Below are 20,444 nucleotides of genomic sequence, written 5' to 3' on the forward strand. Positions count from 1 at the left end.
GAGAGAGAGAGAGAGAGAGAGAGAGAGAGAGAGAGAGAGAACTATGTCTTTCTCCAAAAGCAGTAGAGAAGGCATCCTACTAAGGAGTTTACTAAAGGAAGGGGTCAGAAAGAAAGTGCCCATAAAGTGTGGAAAATTTAGAAAGTGACCTCAAAGACAACCAGGGTCCTAAGAAACAAATATAATGATGAAAAAGCACTGCCCTAAGGTGACATTAAAAACCTGAGGCCTAGTAGGAGAACTTCCACTTCTAAGCCAGCACCTCACCTCAGTGGAAACACTGTCATTCCTAGGAGAGGACGTTTATCCTGTGAGGACCTCATTGAAATCCCGTTATGAAAGTGTGACAGCAGTCATTTAATGAGCAGAGCCTCCCTGCAGACCTCATGAGGAAGAAAAGAAGAGCATGAACCTTCAGGGAGAAACTTCGCAATAACATTCTCAGGGCTCCAGCAGCTAGCAGAAGAAATATTATAAACCCTGTAGGGCATGTAGTAGGTATAACATGAGTAAATTGACTGAAATATATTTCTAATACTTATAACTCCTCAAGAGACACAGAGGAAAAATGATAATGCTAGCTAGTATCTACTGAGTGCTCTCTATGAGCCCAGGATGGTGTGAAATTTGGGGTCTATTTTTAATTTCATTTAATTCTCTTCTCTACCGGGTCACTATTGTGACTTATTTCCATTTTACAAGGTTCAAAGGGCTCAGGAAGTTTGAATGGTCACAGATAATGAACAGCAGAGTTATTGTTCAAACCAAGCCTGTCTATATTTTAACTACTACAGAAAGCATAAATAAATAAACAGAAGACTTGGGATTCTTCAAAAGTGGCAAGGCATGATGGGCTAAATTGTTTCCACACAAGACAGAGCAGTTAAAGACCTAATCTCCAGGACCTCAAAATGTAACTTTACTTGGAAATAGGTTAGCTTGTACTCAGTGGAATTCAGATGAGATGAGGTTATACTAGAATAAGATGGGCCCTTGTCCAAGATCAATGATTTGCTCATATGAAGGCGGTCATCAAGACATACTGAACATACAGGGAAAACCCATGTAGAGTGATGTGTCTACAAGCCACCAAAAGGCAGAAGAGAGGCGTGGAGCATCCATCATCCATTAGAGCCTGGAGGATGAATGTAATTGCCAACACCTTGATCTTGGACTTCTAGCCTTTGGAACCAAGAATAAATTCTGTTGTTTTCATCCCACCTGTTTGTGAGACTTGGCTATGGCAGCGCTAGGAAATGAATACACAGGGTAATTACACTCTCCGAATAATTATTTAGCCAGGTCTAACAATGTATTATGTGTCGCTTCACTAATGAGAACATTAAGACACAAAGATATGTAGACTTTTATTCAGATTAAGAAGCTCTCACAGCAGCCAGGTCCTCAGCGCTCAGTGTTTGGTGTCTGGTGTGCTGCTGCCTTCCGCAGGAGGGCACTGAGGTCAGTTTCCTCAGTGCTCTGAAATCCTGACCCAGGAACCTATACTGCAGTTGCCTGTGGGGAGGTGACTTTTCTATCTTCTCAAAGGTAGAGGACAATTTGTTTCTGTATCCCAATGAGATCCCTGTCCATGCACACTTAGAAGACCAAGTCCCTCTCAGGCTCGCACTCTGTACTGAGAACTTAGGGGAAGGGCCCAGCCCTGAGGATGCTGGAGCAGTCTGAGAAGGCATGGACAGTACTGACAATCTCTGTCTTTCTTATTTTATTTTGTTTTGTTTTTTGAGACATGATCTTGCTGTATAGTTCAGGCTGGTCTTAAACTCACTATGTAGCCCATCCTAGCCTCGAACTCACAGTGATCCTACTGCCCCAGCCTCCCAAGTGCTTAGATTGCAGGTGTCTACCACCATGCTTGGTTTGGCAATCTCTGTTTTATTTATTTATTTTTGAATTTTATGTATCTAGTACAAGATCTCACTATGCAGCTTGGACTTGTAGTGATCCTCCTATTTTCAGCCTCCTCTGTGCTGGGATTATAGGTTTGGGTCACCACACCCAGACTGGCAATCTCTGTTTTAAATGTGAATTCTGAGCTACCAGGCTAAAACTCCATCTCCCACAAGTCAAGCCAGGAACAGCAGCACACATCCATAATCCCAGTACTCTGAAAAGCTGAGGCAAGGAAGATTGAAAGTTCAAGTCCAGCCTGGGAGACTTTTAGAAATCCTATGCCAGAATAAAGCTGAGATGTAGCTGTGTTTGAAGGCCACTGGTCTAGTACCCAGTGCCACCAGGAAGAAGAAGAAAAAAAGACCATAGAGAGTTATTAAATGAAAATTTCTCTCCAAAACCAGAGTAGAGACTTGGGACGTCAGAGTACATTTCTTCTCAGACTCCATAGTTCTTCTGTATGATGTCAGGGAATTGACCACTACAGACTACTGTCAAAATCCTGGTGAGTTAACAGAAAGGCTGTGGATGTAGGTGGCCCTTCTTTCAATCAGAAAACCCCCAAAACTCACCACAGAAGGGGGCAGCAGCATCTTCCTCTAGAACTTTTCTCTTCCAAAACAACTTAAGTCAACTGTACCAAGCCATATGGCACAAGAGGTATTCATCTGCATCTCATAGGCAGCAAAGAGCTCAGAAATTGCTTGATCTCATCATGTCCAGAGAGAAAAGTTTTAAAGACACAATAGCAGAAGAAGAAGCAATGATAGTAAATAAAAGCAAGGCTGTTGTAATTACTGCACTACACAGCTCAGTCATGCAGTACCTCAGAGTCCTCCCAGAGAGCTCATGAGATGTTGCTCAGGGACACTGAGGCTGTGCTAAAGTGCACGTTCCTAGGCCCACCCAAGAGGGTCTACTTCAAGGCCCCAAGAAGCTACATTTTAACAAGCACAAAGGAAGACTCTGATGCAGAGATTCATTGACCAGCTTGGAGGATCACTGAGTTTAGACTTTCTTCTCTAGTAAGACCCAAGGCTGTGGGTCAGATGAGCTCTCAGGTTCCTCTAGCCTCATGATCCCAATACTTCCATGTGCTGAGGTAGCTGCTCACTTTGTGTTCTTGAACGATCTTCCTTGCTTTAACCTTTCTGACAAACCCCACCACCCTTTCTCTGTCCCTAGCTCATCTGGATCTAAAGTTTCAAACAGAATTAGGTCAGCATTTGATAGGGAGAGGCTAAAGATATCCCTGCTGAAACCAGCTCCCAATACTAATATGGTAGTAAGCATACCACCTTATCAGCCCCTAATCTGCCCTGGTTATTAATACCTTGACCAGAGTTTCCACACAAAGGCTTCTTGGGCAGAATGGATGGGTGTAAGATAGCTGGGAACTCTCTGGAATGTCACGTGAAATTGCTCACTGATGATGAGCATGCTGGCATTTTTTCAGAGGTACAGTCCCCTGCCAAGGAAAGTCAACACACATCGCTCCAGGCATCACGGGACACCCGACTCCCTGGCTGTAACACAGGCTGCTCATTTTGATAATGCTGAGCTTGATCATGGACACATCCCACCAGCCTAAGAAGCTCTCAGAACCTGATGTAAAAACAGACCATGTTCCTCTGCACTACTAATATGCTAGACACTTACTAACCACGAGGACAGAAGGCTGAATACTATACAGTTCCTGTTGCATCCTGGGAAGGTGGCATTGGGGCAGTATCACATTCTTTAACTCTCCCCAAATCTGTATTCAAAAACAGGCAGAAAAATTAAATGACAGAGCCAAAAATCCATGGACACATTTACAACAAAACTGGTGGCAAGTTTCTCATAAGCCCAAGATACAAGTGGTTGCAAACCCCCAACAGCACAAGTGTCTGTACCAGAGGAGCGAGGAGACACTGGCTAGTATTCTATCCAGGGACCCTGCGGGGCCACCTGTGCTCCCTGGAGAATGTAGTTGGGATGTTTTTGAAAAATGTCTAAAACTGGATTTGGACAGAAAGTGGAAGGTATCTCCTTTGAAAACAAGAATCACCAAGGGCCCCAGGGAGATGAGGGAGACATTGCTTTAAGACCTGAAGGTGAGGATGTAACAGACGGTTGCTTGCAGATCTTGGACTCTATGTAGGTACAGAGAGACAGGTTGGAATATGCAATGGCTGTATGTCGACAAAATAGATAAGGGAACATTGTCTATAGTTATGCTATAGGATTTTTTTGTAAATGTGAAATTAGAAGACAAAAGAGGTGTTTGGTTTTTTGGTTTGGTTTGGTTTGGTTTTTGTATTTTAGGGAAGGGTCTACAGGGTGTTCAGGGTCTCTCTACTAAATTGGACTCATAGTGATCTGCCTGTCTACACCCTCCCAAGTGCTGGGATTACAGGCTTGTGCCAGCAGGCCTGGTCTCAATTGCCATCTCAACGTGCCCTGGGAGAGGTGCCAGCACAGCAGGCCCAGGGATCAACAAAAGAAGTTTTAATCCAAAACATGTTTCCACTTTTCTTTTTTGTGGGGGCGAAGCTGGCTCAGAATGTGGTGCTGGGGATCAAATTGCAGTCAGTCCCTGCACACTTGCCCAAACTTGCCTAAGCAGGAGCTGTAGACCATTGAGCTATCTCCCCAGCCCTTAATCCAAAACATGTTGAAGGATAGGCAAAAACGTTTGGTTTCAGGTGATTATATTATGCTCTCAATCAGTATTATTCTGAGACTTTTACTTGTGACATAAAAGAAAGTAAATGAGTAATTATATAATATTATCATCATATTATTCTTTTTGTCCTTGAGAATCAGACCTGTAGGATGCTCATGAGATGCGTAGTGAGAGCTGGTGAAGGCAAATGGTGCTTTTCTCTCACCTCCACATTTGGTGATTGTGTGCTAGTAGCCTGAGATCAGTGGTTAATGGGACTGTGAAAACTGGAAAGTGTGAACAATCCAATTGTTTATCAGAACTCTGGATCAACCAGGGGCCCTACCACTGAGCTATGTCCCTTCATCTTTTTATAGTATTTTTGTATTTTAAGTTTGAGACAGGCTCTCGCTATATTGCTGAGCCAGAACTTGAATTTGAAGCCCTCCTGCTTCGGTCTCAAGTGCTAGATTACAAGTAGGTATCAAGTTCCTTGATCACTCTTTTTTAATACATTATTAAATATTAATAGCATTGAACTGTACATAGCAATCCTTAGCATCAAGATTATAGTTTTGAAATATCATTTACCACATGAAAACAAGACACTTTGGAGAAACATGTGATGCAAGGTCTGAGTCGGGATATGTACAGTTTGAGCTCAGAAAAATTTGTGGTACCAATGATAAGGAAGCTACCAAAGATTCTGGCACCGTATAAACAGACCCTGGAGCCAAACTGGAAATGCTCTCCTGGGTCAAACTGAACTACAACAATGACAACTGCAACCAAGTACCTTAAACTCATTAATTTGTATTGAGATAGATAGATGATAGATAGATAGATAGATAGATAGATAGATAGATAGATAGATAGATAGATAGATGATAGAAACAAAAATTTAAACTTCTTCAGAGGGTTTTGGTTTTGTTTTGGCTTGGTTTGTTGTTTGGGTTTTTGATTTTGGGGGGTGGTTGTTTGTTTTGTTTTGTCTTTTTGAAACAAGTTCTCACTATGCAGTTCAGGCTGGCTTTGAACTCACATTGTAGCCCAGGCTGGTCTCAAAATCACAACAATCCTCCTGCCTCAGTCTCAATCTTTAGAGATTATAAAATAATAAATCATTACTTAAAAGCTTATGAGCACATGGAATGAGTCAAATCTTGCTTTCCTATGTCATCTATACCACTAATTATATCAGTTGGGTAGATGAGTCCCTCTTTATAAAAGTATTCTATCTAATAAAATTATTTAAAGTATATCAAGAAGGCCAGGGAGATAGCTTGGCAGTCTAAGTGCCTGCCTGGTAAGTGCAAGGACCCACTTTCAGTCCCTGGTACCGGTACTGCATGCTGTGCTGAGCTAGCCACCGAGACTGGGTGTGTTGGTTGGTGCACACCTGTAACCCCAGCGCCGGGGAGGCTGAGACAGGAGGTCACTATGAGTCTGAGCTGCATAGTGACACCCTGTACCAAATAAATAGATGATTTTAAAAATAATAAAAATAAAGTATGTAATGAGAACTTTGCTATTTTGCACTTCAAAATGAGCCAGTGTGTGTACTACATATCAGATTGGTGGCTGCTGGCATATCCATTTGGTCCACACAGGTGGACAATCAAAGGTGGTGCCCCCTCTCTCGTCTTGCTGAAGGGATAGACTAGAGCCTTAACCTGATCAGGCTCTGGATTCAGCTGGAAGTTTTCACAAAGTACCAAAAGCAGAGGAACCCCTGAGCTGTGCTTGTATTTTCAATCTGCAAAATCCAGACTGTGGGAAATCAGAGGTCCAATGGCCCAGGTTGGTCAGCAGATAAATTGTAAAGAAACCAAAGGATGGAAGAGAAGCCTATAGATTACAAGATGCTGCACAGTTTTAACGTAGGCAAGCCCAAATGGTAGTGAGAGGGCATATACACTTGGAGGATAAAACTACAAGTGTAAGGATGTGGTTAGCACGAAAGTCATGATAGCAATGCCCTGTAGGAGGAAGGAGGAGTTGTGATGTGGACAATAAACCTGAAAAACATGGAAGGGAAAGATGACAGAACTCTGCTTCTTAGCAAGCAAGGGTGGTTCCCTTGCCTTATAATGATTTATCAAGATGTACATTGGATTTGGGAGGTTTGTCCAGCCCCAGTTTCTGTTTATAATGACAGTATTTTAAGATATAATCAAGGTATTGCCTTCAAGGAGCTGAGAGACTAGAAAGGAAGATGAGAATGAGAACAGTGAGTTGCAGGACAATCTGACAGGAGCTCTCAGACAGTGAGGTGCATGTGTGGAGCTCATGTGGAAGTGAAGAACATCAACAAGCAGGTCCAGGAAGCTGCTTCAGGGAAGAGGCCCAGCAGCCCAGACTCAGTGGGAGAGCCCTTCTCCAAGAGACACGTGAGTGCAAGCCTGAGGTGCCAGGCTGCGGGTGGGGGTGCTCACCATAGTCACTCCTTCTGGTTTGCACCGACGATCCTGAGCATCCACCATTGTCCACCCCAGCATCTGCTGCTTTCTTTCTGAACAAGTATGTTGTGGTTTCCATTAAGATGGCAGAGGTTAGGATCTGTGGATCAAAGGCCCACATGCAAAGTGTGCTCAAAAAATAAGATGAGGGCTGGCCAAATAGCTCAGCAGATTAAAGCACCTGTAAGCAGGCCCAGGGGCCGAGGGTTTAATCCCCAGGGCCTGCCCTGCTGGCCCAACTCCCAGGGTGTGCTAAGAAGGCAATTGAGACTAGGCATGGTGGCACAGACCTGTAATCCCACCTCTTGGGAGGCTGTAAACAGGCGGATCACTATGAGTCTGATCTAGTAATGAGACGCTGAACACCCTGTAGACCCTTCCCTAAAAATACAAAAAAAAAAAAAGATGAAGGTTTAAATTCTTTAAAAATTTCATAGTAAAAGGCATATTGTCATTAATCCTTCTCAAAAAACTCCTCTCGCTTGAATGCCCTGATCCTATCATTCTTACCACCCTCTGAAGCAGTTCTGAAAGCCCTCTTTTGGGTCTATGAGACAGAATAAAGAGGATGGTGAATGTAGCTGTCAAGTAGAAGGGCCAGGGAGATAGTTCAGTAGACTAAGTGCTTGCCTGGCAAGCGAAGGGTCCTGAGTTCAATCCCCAGTACTGAAAAAAAAAAAAACAACTAAATAAATAAATCAGGTACCATCCAATGGAAAGGCAGGCTTGTAAAAACATTCAGTGCATCCTCATCCACCTTACTGGATGTGGTACTGTGCAACTCCTGGCTCCTCCCCAAATCAAGGGCACATCACCCATGCAAGTTAAATGTTTTTAATCAATTCAGGACCCTAAGGTTGTCCCATTCCAAGCAAGCACTCCGTGCAGAGCTGGAATTCCTCTGTCAACCAAAGAAACCAAAGAGATGGAGGTGCTTAAAGTATCTGGGTTGGACTCTTGAAGGACTCCTCCTATCTGAACCCCAACTACCAGCTCCACCGAATGGCTGATCATGTGTCTACCCAGTCAAAACAGTGAATGATTCCAGAATCTGACATATCCAAAGGGAAGATGAAGAACACAAAAAATTTGTCAGGCTATATTTCCTGAGAACTAAACAGAATGGGCACGACTTGCATACTGGAATCAAAGCAGTGGTGTACATATAATTTGGCGTGTCCTCTGCTAGCTCTGTTTCCAGATGTTCTGAACACAACAGTGTGGGTGATCAGCAAGTCAATAACAAGTGGCTCCTCTTTTTTCTGTAGGAACACACAGGCTTAGAGAGCAAGCCTGGAGCAATGCACTCTGGGGTTCACTTATCCTTCCTACACTCTTGGCATTGGTCTCTGGCCATCTCCAGTAATAAAGGAGCACTAAACACTAAACAGCACTTTGGAAAGGAAGGGAAGAATGCATTAGAAGAGACTTGAAAAGCCATCTGTTTACATATATATTGATCTTTAAAATGGGTCTGTAGTCCTATTATAATAACCACCTACAACTATAGCAGGAAAACAAGATATACTAAGATACTTTACAGATAAGAATATAAGGAAGGATCATATTTCTGAAAAATCCTAAACAACTAAATGTGTTTCTTTCCTTCATGTGCGTTGATGAGCTTTTAAGCTTCATATGAAAACCATTTAGCAAGCCCACACATACAAACATACACAAATTCTCCCAATAGGTGCACAGCCTTCCTCTGCAAGCGGAGACCTGGTAACCCATTGATCCACTCCCAGACACAGCACCAAGTACTCGTCTTCAGCCAAGGGTCTGTCCATCCTTAGACAAGGTGAAGCAGTTGGCAGGGGCCAGTACATAGGTCTGGACTCAGGGGCAAATGGACTTTCTTTATACATGTTCTCATCCTAAAATTTATGGCTTAATGGGCATAAAAGAGAATGTTCTTTGTCTACTTAAGTTTTGAATCTCAAGTTAAGGCTAATACTCCAGAGAGAGAAAGAGACCTCTGAGTTCCAGATTTACCTGGTCATCAGTCACGTGGGGTGCTGGTTAGAAACAGAGTTCCAGGCCACTCTCCAGACACTGAATCAGAATCTCCAGGGGAGGATTTTTTTTCTAATTTTATTTTACTTTGAAAAGTAAAAGAAAACAAAGAACAAAAGTCAGAAACAAAGAAACAGGGCAACATACAACAGTACATATGTTACACATTTTCAAAACAAGAATAGCTGATTAACAGTGGTTGATATATTATCTATTTTATCATCAAATCTGTTGCTCGGATTAGCAAATATAGTTTCGTAAGACTGGACATATGGTTAGTTAAAGGGGAGGTGTTTGGAGTGTGATTTTTTTTTTCTTTGTGGGCCAGCTCCACCCTCCCTGAGGACGGAGGTGGCACGGCATGTGGTGCTGGGGCTCGAACCTTGATCCCCCCCACACCTGCCTCAGCTTGCCAAAGCAGGCACTTTAGACCACTGAGCTATCTCGCCGGCCCCTGAAATCTGAATTTTTAACAAGTGTCCTGGTATCTAGATGATTTTCATCGTGAAGCATCCAGGAAAAGCCAAGATAGAGGATGTTTCACAGCTATCCCAAAATTTAAAAAAAAAGGAATGACTTAGTCTGCTTGGGATACTATGACAAAGTAACTTACAGCAGTTGAATTAAGTCACTTAAACTTCTTTTTCAGTTTTAGAAACCAAAGTTCAGCTGCCAGCATAAGCAAGTTTGATGAGGGTCATCTTCCTGGCTGTCAGGTGGCTTCCCTCTCACTATGTTCTCGCATGATCTCATCTTGGTGTGCGGTGGACAGAGAGCAAGCTCTCTGGTGTCTCTTCTTGTAAGGACACTAATCTCATCATGAGAGCCCTCTCCTCACGACCTCATCATCAAACTGTGTGTGTGTGTGTGTGTGTGTGTGTGTGTGTGTGCGCACGCGCATGCGTGCGTTGCTCTCCCACTGAGCTACACCCCAGTGCAACCTCATTAAATGCTAATCACCATCCCAAAACCCCATCTCCAAATAGTATCATATGGGAGGATTGAGCTTCATCCAACATATTAATTTCAGGGAGAGACAAAATTTTTGTTCATAGTAAGACTGATTGGGCTTGTTTTCCTCAAAAGGGACAGTTATTTATTGCACAGCTGTTCTTTCCTTGAGGTTTTTTGCTTCTCTTCAACCAAGGTAAAGCCATATTAAATGAGGCATAAATATGAGAAAGTTGTGTGTCCACTGGTTTTGGCAACTCACAATGAACAAAACACGATGCTTTGGAATAATCAAAACCAGAATAAGCAAGAGAAAGGAAGAAATTAGTGTTACCAGGTATTTTGGATGTTAGTTCAGTTAAGCGCTAAATTTAGCTCTGGGCCTGCTGATAACTACAGCCAAAGGAGAAAATGCATTTGCTAATTGTCTTTCCTATTTCACGCATGTTAAATTCTGGGTAGAGCTCCAGCTTTTTCTTACTCCTGAAGCAAAATGCTATTCACAAACTTATGCCTTTAAAGATGAGAAAAGTCATTGTTATCCCCCCAAGAGCTTAACGTTTTATCTTGATGTGTTTCTAGCTTATTAGAGAAGCAAAACTAGCCATAGCCAAAGTACACCAGGGGGGCTCTCCTTCCCCAAACGTACACTAGACCCTGATGAGAAAAATAACACATTTTGTAAAATCTGCAGTTAAGGTTTTTGTAGCTCAAAAGAATTTTCTTACCATTTAATAATTTAGGTAACCCAAAAGCGCCAGCCACTTTTAAGACATTGCTCAGCAATGAAGAACTCAGAAGTCGCCGGTTCCCTGTTCCCAAATCAGTGGTACCATAAAGCAGGCCCAGCTGCTCAGCATCTCTATGGCAGGAGGAAGACAGCTCAGTGTGGCGGGAGGGTTCCTAGGATCGGGTTCACCGCTGCTATAAATTCACTGGTTGAGACCCACTGAGCAATTTACTTGCCATCTCTGAGCATTCTGCCTCCAGTGATTCAACAAGTATTTCTTAGGCATCTCAAATGTGCCAACGATTGTCCTGGTGATGCAAAGAACCCTGATTTTGAGAAGACCACAGGCTGGAGACAAGCGAGTTTTCTAACTAGAATGTAACCACTTTCTTTTTGTGGGGCTCTTGTCTCTGTTCCTCACTAGTTTGGCACACAAAACAAAACTAAAAATACGTGAATGCATGAAAGAACAAATGAATGAGTGAGCGAATGAAATAAAAAGCTGAGTTTTAAACACTTCATTTTAATTCCATTCTTCTTAGGCTCCCCTTTCACTATAATACAGGCACAACTGGTCCATCTTCTTATTTGACCTACCTTAGCCTTTAATCCTTAGGAAAGCCTCTTTTGTTGGCTCTATTCTGCTTTTTCATCTCTCTCTGGGAGTTACTCAGAATCTACTTCCATTCCTCATAAATATGTTCTTATTCCAAAAATTAGACAGATACACAGTGAGCACATTGCGTATCTCGAGCACTGGGCAAGGCAAGATGGCGGTGAGCACGGACTATGCTCCAACACATCACCCTCAGTGGCTGCTTGGTGCTTCGTACAACCTCTTTATTGCCACAAAAGATGAGCCTTTCCATGGACTTACACGACTGGTATACCAGAAGAGCCAAAAGCCATCATGCAGTTCCCCAGGAGAATCTTACGTCAACAAATTCTGGCCACCTCTCACCTCTCCGTGCTACCTGTACAACAACTTACAACCAAAAGAGCCATTTTGAATACAAGACCAGCTGGACTGTCCACATGCATGAATATATCAATGCTACATGAAATGAGCAGCATGCCCAACTATCATTCTTGTCCTCTATATCAGTCTCCACCATTACTGAACAATGATTGGGACATTGGTTTTTTTCTTTTTCTTTTTCTTTTTCAGTTTCTCTAGAAAGTATTACTCAGAAAATATATTTCAGGACTGGGGAGATAGCTCAGCAGCATAAGCACCTGCCTGGCAAGCACAGGGTCCTGAGTTCAATCCCTGATACCGAAAAGAAAAGAGAAGAAATTTCAAAATTAAAATAAATGGTATTTGAATAACAGGTCAAAGTTTAAAACCATTTCTATACATGTCATGTCAGTTCATCTTCCTAACAAAACTTGAGGCTCAGAGGATAAATAACTAGAATACAGGCCTTGTGGCCAGCAAAGTGGCAGAGCTGAAGTTTATGTCCATCTCTTCTGAGGCACAAACCCCAGAGGTCATCTGGAGGGAGCCAAGTGGCCCCATTTGGTCCCATCCTCATATTCACAAAAAGCCACAAATTCAGCCTTGAAGTGTTCGCTCCAACAGCATTATACATAATTTAAAGAATACCACATCACGATTATAAGAAAGTGTTCGCTACACAATTCTACACTTGTGTTTTACTTGGCATTAAACTTGGCATTTATGTTCCAGTGCACAGAGAGGCTCCGTGGAAGTTACCCAGGCTTCTCTCAAACTCTTGAGCCTTAACCAACCTCTTCATTTTTTCAAACGATAACTCTAAAGTGATGGATAGGGCTTTCCATCTAGAAATAAAGTTGGCTGGGTTCTTTCTGATTTTTACTTGGGTTGTGTACAAAATGTGTCTACCTCACCTCCTTCACAAAGCTGCCTCCTCCTTCCACTGACCTGTACACACCATGACGCCTGGCAAGATCATGTCTGTGCATTTGCCTGACCAATCGCCAGAGAACTCAGGCAGCAGGGCACAGCGCATGATTCTGCCCTGATAAATTATCTCTTACTATGCTGACAATGGCGGGTTCAAAATCACGATTAGATTATTTAAAACCATAATATTTCCAGGCCTCAATATCTTCATTCATATAATGAAACAACACTTTAAAGAGATTTAGTAGAAGATTATCAAGGGCTTTTCCAATTTCCAGATATACCATCACTTGGAAGTATTACAGCAAATACCGGTATCCCCAATTTAACTTCCCCCTAATATTTCACTGCACTCAACAGAGGCTGTCTAAGGGAAGGAAATCACGTTTTATATTTGCAGTCAAAGTTGCTGATCTAAACATCCTTTCAGTCACTCCGCTTACATCCTACGTGGACTATTTCGTGAGCTTCCCTGCTCAGCCGCCGCTGTGTAAAATGCGCCCTAGTCAGAGGCAGCCGGCTCGCTGGGCCGCTCTGGGTGCAGGGGCCCTCGGTTCCCACACGCTCGGGGAATCAGGAAATGACAGCGCTGTGTTCTCCAGCTCCGCAGTCCTCCAAGATCTCCTCACGCCCTGCGTGCTTGCAGGCCACCGCAGACCTTCGCAGGCCAACCGATGTTAGCCTCTCTCCGTGTTTTCCTTTCCCTTTTTATTACAGCTTTTCAGAAAGTTGATGAGGTGAAGTATTCTCCAGCAGAGGAAATAATATAAAGCGCAAAAATCATTTCTGACGGAATGGTGAAATAATTCCACTACTCTTCTTTGAGTAAGAAAATAATAATATGACAACTGGAGGCAGGCTCTGGGGATTTCATTATTGATAGATTGGAAAGAAGCATAATGGCTTTAGATGAACAGGTTTTCCTTTTCACTGGCTGAAGCTCTCTGGGATGGAGAGATGAGAAAGACAGGTGCTAGACAATAGAATAAACTTGGCACCGGCTTATTTACATAATGTGTATAGAAATGCATCGGTGTATGAAGTACAAAGTGTCTGTGTTGAAAAGTGAAAATAAAGCATTTTGGAAAACAATCTATGCTCACTGCCTGGCTTTAAAATAACTGAACATTTTATGAAATATCTCATGTTTCTTCGTGAGAATGACTGGTGGTTCAAGATCTGTGCACGTATGTGTGTACCCTTAAGAAAATGCAATCTCTTCTGCTACTGTTTAAAGTAATTCCTAAGAATGCATCCTCTAAGCAGAAGAGACGGGGGCTGGGGGGGAGGGGGCGGGCTGGGAAGAGGAACATTTGCACCTCTCTCCCATGCAGCGTGGACTACTCACCATTTCTTCATGATTAAAGGCTATCAGGAGGGCTGGAAACGTGTGTGAAGGAAAGATTATAAACAGCAATTTTCGCAGGCCAAATTGCTTCCTAAATGAAGGAGTAGGAGATTTAAAGGTGAACATAACTATCTCTTTAACAGCAGGCAGAGGTTTGTTCTGTGTGAGAAACAAAATCCTAACTCCCTCTTGACAAGTATTCCTTAACAGGCTTCCCAGATATCTGAAACCAATTTTAACCCACTCTGGTCCTCCGCTGACCACAACACTACCAGAGTGGTGTGGCCCGATTTCCAGGCTGCTGACCAGTCCTCAGGCCTACGGGGTGAGTAAATAGCCCACGCGGGACCAGCTTGGTGAATACTGATGGGCCTAGAAACCGCGGGGTTGTTATTCCTTAGCTGGAGGGGGAAGCGTTTTTTCAATTTGCTGCACTGAGAAGCATTTCTCTTCTCCTTTCAGTTGTTGCTGATGTTGGCGTATTCTTCTTTTAAAAATGCAGTTTTTTATTGTTACCAATATTTTTAACCATAACGTGAGCCTGGGAAATAGAGAAAGAGTAATATGTCCTCACAAACTGCTGTGTTTTGAGGTTTTGAATATTAGGTCTGTGCTTTATAGCTCAAAGGAATGGAATGAAAAAATGCTGAGAAGCAATTAGAATCGTTACCAGCAAATCCAAGGGTCAGGCAGTTGGAGAAGAGCAGTCTCAGGGTCGGAAGTACCTTTAGAGGGCTGCTGCCAGCTGCCCCCTTGCATGGAGGACACACAGCTCAGATCTGTGCAGGGTGCAGGAGGCTAACACAACTTCCCCAAGTATGGTCCCCATCCCGGAAGCCTCAGCGTCACTCGGGAACTGGTTAGAAGTGCATGTTCCTAGGCCCAAGCCCAGGAACTGTGAGCCTGAGTCCTGGCCACCCGCGTTTCAGCAGCTGCACACGCACTCCTGGTGCAGGCTAATGTGGGAATCGTGCCTCACTATACCTAGCCAGCACTTACTATGTGTGTTATTTAGTGTCACCTCCAGAGCCTATAGGCGGAGATCTCAGCTCTTCCCTTCAAGAGGACCTTTGTATGAGAATGATTATTATTAGTCAGTATTATTAGTTTCCAACATTATCTGCTATGGTAACTTCCAACTATTTCTAACCTTGTGACATTCATCCCACGAGATGTACTGAGTGGGCACCTTTTGAGGGTAGAGTATAACAGAAATTGTATTCTGAGACTTTTGTGATAGGCAGGAGCATTACAAAGCCACATGAGACAACCTCTCTATGCTGAAGTCATAGATTCTGCACACTCCTAATTCCTCTAAATGCTGCCCATCAGTACCAGTGTTAAAAAGGACCATTGAGTTCCATTTCCCTCCCTTTACCCAACAAGGCAGTTGATTGGCGTGTGTTCTGGAGCAACTCTTATTTGGGGCCTGCAGAGCTCTCTTGACTGGGTACAGCCAGGTTTCCAACGCTGACTCAGGGCTATCCTGAGCCTGAGCCATGTCTAAGCAAAAACCAGCAAGGCAAGTCGGGGCAGTCGGGAAAAGGAATAGGAATACTCTGTTTTCTTACACAGTGGTACTGCTATTGTTTTCTGACTTCAGAAAGTGACCTGTCTCTCCCTTTGTCTTCCCAAAACCAGGAACAATTAAAAGAGGAGGATGTGGACTGCATTGTAAACCAGGATGAACTAGCCATGACTTATCAGGAACAAACCTCCTCCCCCTGCAGTCCTCCGCCAGAGCCAGATCCAGACCAGAAAGCTTCACCCCAGACTCCAAGCAAGGAAAACATCTATGAGGGAGACCTGGGCCTAGGCGGCTATGAACTCAAACTGGAGCAGCCTCTGGGGCAATCCCAGATGAAGTAATTGGCATGAAGAGTGCAGATGCAATCACAAGCAAGGCAAGGCTCATTGAGGACCACAAGCCAAGATGATGAGACTGTGTAGGGGAGAGGCTGGAAAATGTATTGCGAGCATAAATTGGAGATAATCAAAACCTTGTTTGGTGCCTGCAGAAATGAGAATTTATTATCAGTGCTCTATATTATGCAACTGAATTTAATTGTTTACCAGCAGCCAGTTTTACTACTGGAGTGGGTGGAGTGGGGAGAGGGGGAGTCAGGACCCAAATGTACTGGGCCTCAGGGGCATATCTCTTCCATGGACAGTGCTCCGGACCCTCCACTCAGATTTTATTCTCTTCCTTAAGGAGGGTTTAAAAATAAAAAGAGCTTTTAAGCATAAGCATGTTTGGCCTAAATTGAAGGGAATGTCCCGTTATTTAGTAAATGATAAGTTTTGTATTTCTAGACCTTGACTCCCTCTTGTTCTCAGTGCCCTGTGTACAGACCCAGGGGAGCTTTCAGGGCCCACTTCTACTGGCCTTACAGGACCACACAGAGTCGACAACCTGCTGTTGCACACTGCCTCTGCCCTTGGTAGAAGGGATCGTGCACAGCAGGGCGCGCCTACGCTAAATGCAGTGCCGTCCTCTGACTGCAAGGAGTCCTTGCAGGGAAAGCTGATTTCTTGTCTAATACACTGCTTTTGCTGCAAAATGAGCCTCCTTGCTTGCTCACTTCCACTTCTGGGCTCTGCAGTGAAGCCCCTGTCTGTGCTGGATAATAATGTTTCGCAGCACAGTTGCTCTCCACGTGGCAGGAGACTGCAGAAACCCAGCCTGTCCCCCAATTCAGCACTCACAGCTGGTCAGCAGCACTGAATGGGTCAAGCTAAGGAACCAGGGACAGCATCACAACTGCCTTTTGAAAGGCAAGGCTCATGGCCCACATTGGAGAGATCAACACAACAATTCTGCTTTCAATTCTGCTGCATGATCTGTGCCTTTGAAGCCGGAAGATACCTCAAGCATAGCTTCTCTTGAAACACAGATGTTAGTAGTACACTCCAGGCTGGGTGTGGTTGTGCATGCCTGTAATCCCAGGCCTCAGGAGACTGAGGCAGGAGTATTGCCACAATTTCAAGGCCTGCCTGGGGCACATAGTGAGTTCAAGGCCAGCCTGACCTAGATAACAAGACCCTGTTTCAAAAAAATAATAGACTCCAAAAAGCAAGCCCCAGACCTAGGTGCCCAGGCTGAGTCTCTGCTGAGTCTCAATTTGGGGAAGATAGAGAAAGATGTCTTCCTAAAGACCAACATTTAAACTAATGTGTGCATTGCGCATCACTATTTAAGCCTTAAATGTGAGCTGTGGTGGTATAGGAGATACTTCTCTGTGCATCCGTTTTCTTGCTTTCCAAATAGTAGATTCTGGGAAAATAAATTGTTTTATACTCAACTTACAATCTTGTCATTCCAGATAAAAATGACAAGTGGAGAAGCATGATGTTTTCTAATTTCACTTAATCCTAATAAAATGTTGTCATTAAGTATGATTGTTTTGGCTTATGCTTTATTCAAAGCATTTTCTATATCCAAGCTAATTGGAAGTTCTGGATGAAACAAGTAGGAAAAGCTAACATCATAAGGGAAATGCAGAGGGTTCAGGGGTCCGGGCAGGCAGTGGGCTGGCACAGCAAGCCACTAAGGAAAAAAGAAGCAGCATTGCACTTGGAGGATTCCCCAGAGAAGGGAAACTGAGTCAAACAGAGTAGCACAGCCTCCTCCTTTCTCACTTGAGGTGACTAGAATTTATGAGGGAACTACATAATTAGATGGAGGAGACACTGAAAGATAAAGGAAAGAAAGTCAGAACATAAGGATTCGTCTTGTTTCTGCCTCTATCAAGTAAAAGGAAGTGATAAGAACTTGGTATTTTATTTTGTATGAAGGAAGACACAACAGGAAAGAGATTCCCCCTCCCCCCCAAAAAAAATGGAACCATTACAGGGGCCAGAAGTTGAGAAAAGAGAGAGAAATATGACTTACCATTCAGAAATGACATAAGGTGTGGAGGGGCCGTTACTCAGTCTAAACCCTGCAGCAGCTCCCTAAGAAGGCACAGCAAATGCAGGCTGGTGCTATCCTGGCAAAGCCTCTGCCTGCTTGGAAACACAGGCTCCTTACGGCTGGGCATCACGAACCACTGCCAACAAGGGAAGGAAGCACTGTTCACGCAGACTGACCCCGGTCAGGCCTGACACCATGAGTCTGAGGAAATCATGCCCCACTCAATCTGCAGAACAACATGCGGAATCCAGCTTCAAGATGTCATTTCCTGGCTTTGCCTCTGAATCAGTCTAGGATCCTATCAGCCGCTAGTGTCCCAGTTAGGCAGTTCATACAGCCAAATGCCTGTTATGTTCCTGTTGTGAAGGATAATAATTTGTGATTTTAAGAAATTCTCTGTGCTTTGATGAGCAGGCTCCTTGAGACTGTGAAATTCAAACCTATTATTACTGCCACTTCCTAATGAATAATAAAGGCAAAGCCTCTTTTGTCAATCTGCTAATTCTTCCACTCATTATTACAGCTCTAAACAGGACTCTCATTAATTAGCTTACTTGAACTTCTCACCACATGGACATCCCACACATTCACAGGTGCAAGCCCCGGTATGAGCTCCACTCCCTATTGGGGTCTCAGCTGAGCCTCTGCAATGCCCCCTGTGATTCATGAAGGTATCTGAGTAGGCCTGAAGCCTTGCAGAAAGTGCTCATTAACCATGAAACTTCTAGAAACTTCTCAGAGAGCAATCTAACTGTACAAACCGAAGCTAAATATTTAAATACCCTTTGAACCACCAACTTCATGTGTAGAACTTTTATTCTAGAGACGTGATAAATTATACATAGCAAAAGTATTTAGTAAAACAACTGAATTGCCGTTCTTGATAAATAAATCATGGAACAACCATTTCATAGAACAGCACTATATATACTGATAAATGTGACTACTTGAAAATACTAAAATTATAAGACCCAATAAAACAAATTTAAAAATAAAGAGCAAACTGAGAGAAAATACTTTTGGGGGGAGGCTTTTTTTTTAAACTGAGAATTGAACTCAGGACCTTGCACTTGCCAGGAGGCACCATGCTGCTAAGCTACATCCTGAGCAACAAAATATATGTACATACTTTTTGAATGTGTACAGGTATTAGACTAAGGATTATTCTTTAGGATATACAAATGACTCATCAATGAATGATAAAAGGAAAACTACCAATAAAAAATTGTGCCAAGATTATATAGCATTAAATATGTAGATATTTGGTTCAGATTTTCCACTTTTAGGCATCTATGTAGAAAACCAAATAGTTAACATTTATGCATAAGATGGCATATTTAAAAATGATATTCATTGTGGCACTCTCATTACAAGATATTGGGGAAAATAAAATATTCATCAATAGCAGAAGAGTTAGATAAATAAGAATCATGTTATTTTTTGTTTCTGTTCTCTATAAAATAAAATAAAAAAAAGATTTAGTTAAATACACTCCTGATCACTCTGCAGCAACAGATTACATTCTGTATGGAGATCAGTCTGTACACACGCGGGAGGAAACATTTCCAAGATAATATTGTCAGTGAACAAGTAGCAGACTGAGGGCTAGCAAGACAGCTTGGTGGCCTAAGCGCCTGCCTGGCAAGTGCAAGGCCTCCAGTTTGATAGCTGGCACTGCATGCCATGCCCACTGAAACCAGGCATGGCGGTGCACTCCTGTAATGCCAGCGCCGAGACAGGATGATCACTAAGAGTCCAAACTGCATAGCAAGACCCTGTACCAAAAGAGTAAACTTTTTTTTTAATTTTAAAATGTAGCATGCTGATAACCAAAAGGGGAGTAGGATTAGGAGAGCTGGTTTGAGAGAACCTTTTGGACTATCTGTATTATTGTTTAATTTTTATAGTAGTGCTATCATGTGATTTCCCTGGTTATTAAAATAAATTAAAAATATGAAAAACATAAGTAGTAAAGTAACATACTTTTCTTTCACTGAAAATAAGACCTCACCAGAAAATAATCAGCTTTGGAAAGTAGGCATCAAAAATGCCAGCCCCAGGAAACCTACCCTTCACAGTTCTCTGACTCAGTGGCTACGCCTATGCCAGACCAGGCCAGGTAGGCTGAGGGGAGCTAGCATTTGTTATCTCTTGTTTTCAAGGCTGATTGTTTTCCAGCTAGCTCTTATAGTTGAATTTTGTCTAAGGTAAGGAGGAGCAATAAAAGGAAACTTGGTCTATTCTGAGGATGGCCTTGACCTCAAGAAGGTGAAGGGAGAGGTATGGTCAAGAAAGACCCAGAGCAGTGAGAATTTAGCTCAATAGCAAAGCACTTACCTACCATGTGCAAGGCCCTGGGTCCCAGCTCCAGGAACGAGACAAAGAGAGGGACAGGGACAGGAAGAGAGAGAGATCACATTTGAGTGAGGTCTTGAAACATAAGACTGTCTTACCAAGTGGACTGGATTGGTGCTGGCCCAAAGAGCTGCAGAAAGGGCTGAATCACTGGAATCCTCTGCATCATAGTCAGAAGGAGCAGCATGGGCTGAGACGGTGCGGGGACCAAGCCTGGCACATT

General features: G+C 43.2%; 1 protein-coding gene across 1 annotated transcript in view; it reads left to right on the forward strand.

Annotated features, from left to right (window-relative positions):
• The window catches only part of Slc9a9 (solute carrier family 9 member A9), a 711,270-nt gene extending 694,335 nt beyond the window's left edge, over window positions 1-16,935 (forward strand). The window contains exons 15-16 of the mRNA XM_012514271.2: window positions 14,173-14,278; window positions 15,595-16,935. Of these exons, the coding sequence (XP_012369725.1) occupies window positions 14,173-14,278; window positions 15,595-15,822 (334 nt within the window). The 3' untranslated portion in view covers window positions 15,823-16,935. The remainder of the gene's footprint in view (window positions 1-14,172; window positions 14,279-15,594) is intronic.
• Window positions 16,936-20,444: the final 3,509 nt, after the last annotated feature.

Source organism: Octodon degus, unplaced genomic scaffold (assembly GCF_000260255.1).
Source record: "Octodon degus isolate 3935 unplaced genomic scaffold, OctDeg1.0 scaffold00028, whole genome shotgun sequence".
Taxonomy (NCBI): Eukaryota; Metazoa; Chordata; class Mammalia; order Rodentia; family Octodontidae; genus Octodon; species Octodon degus.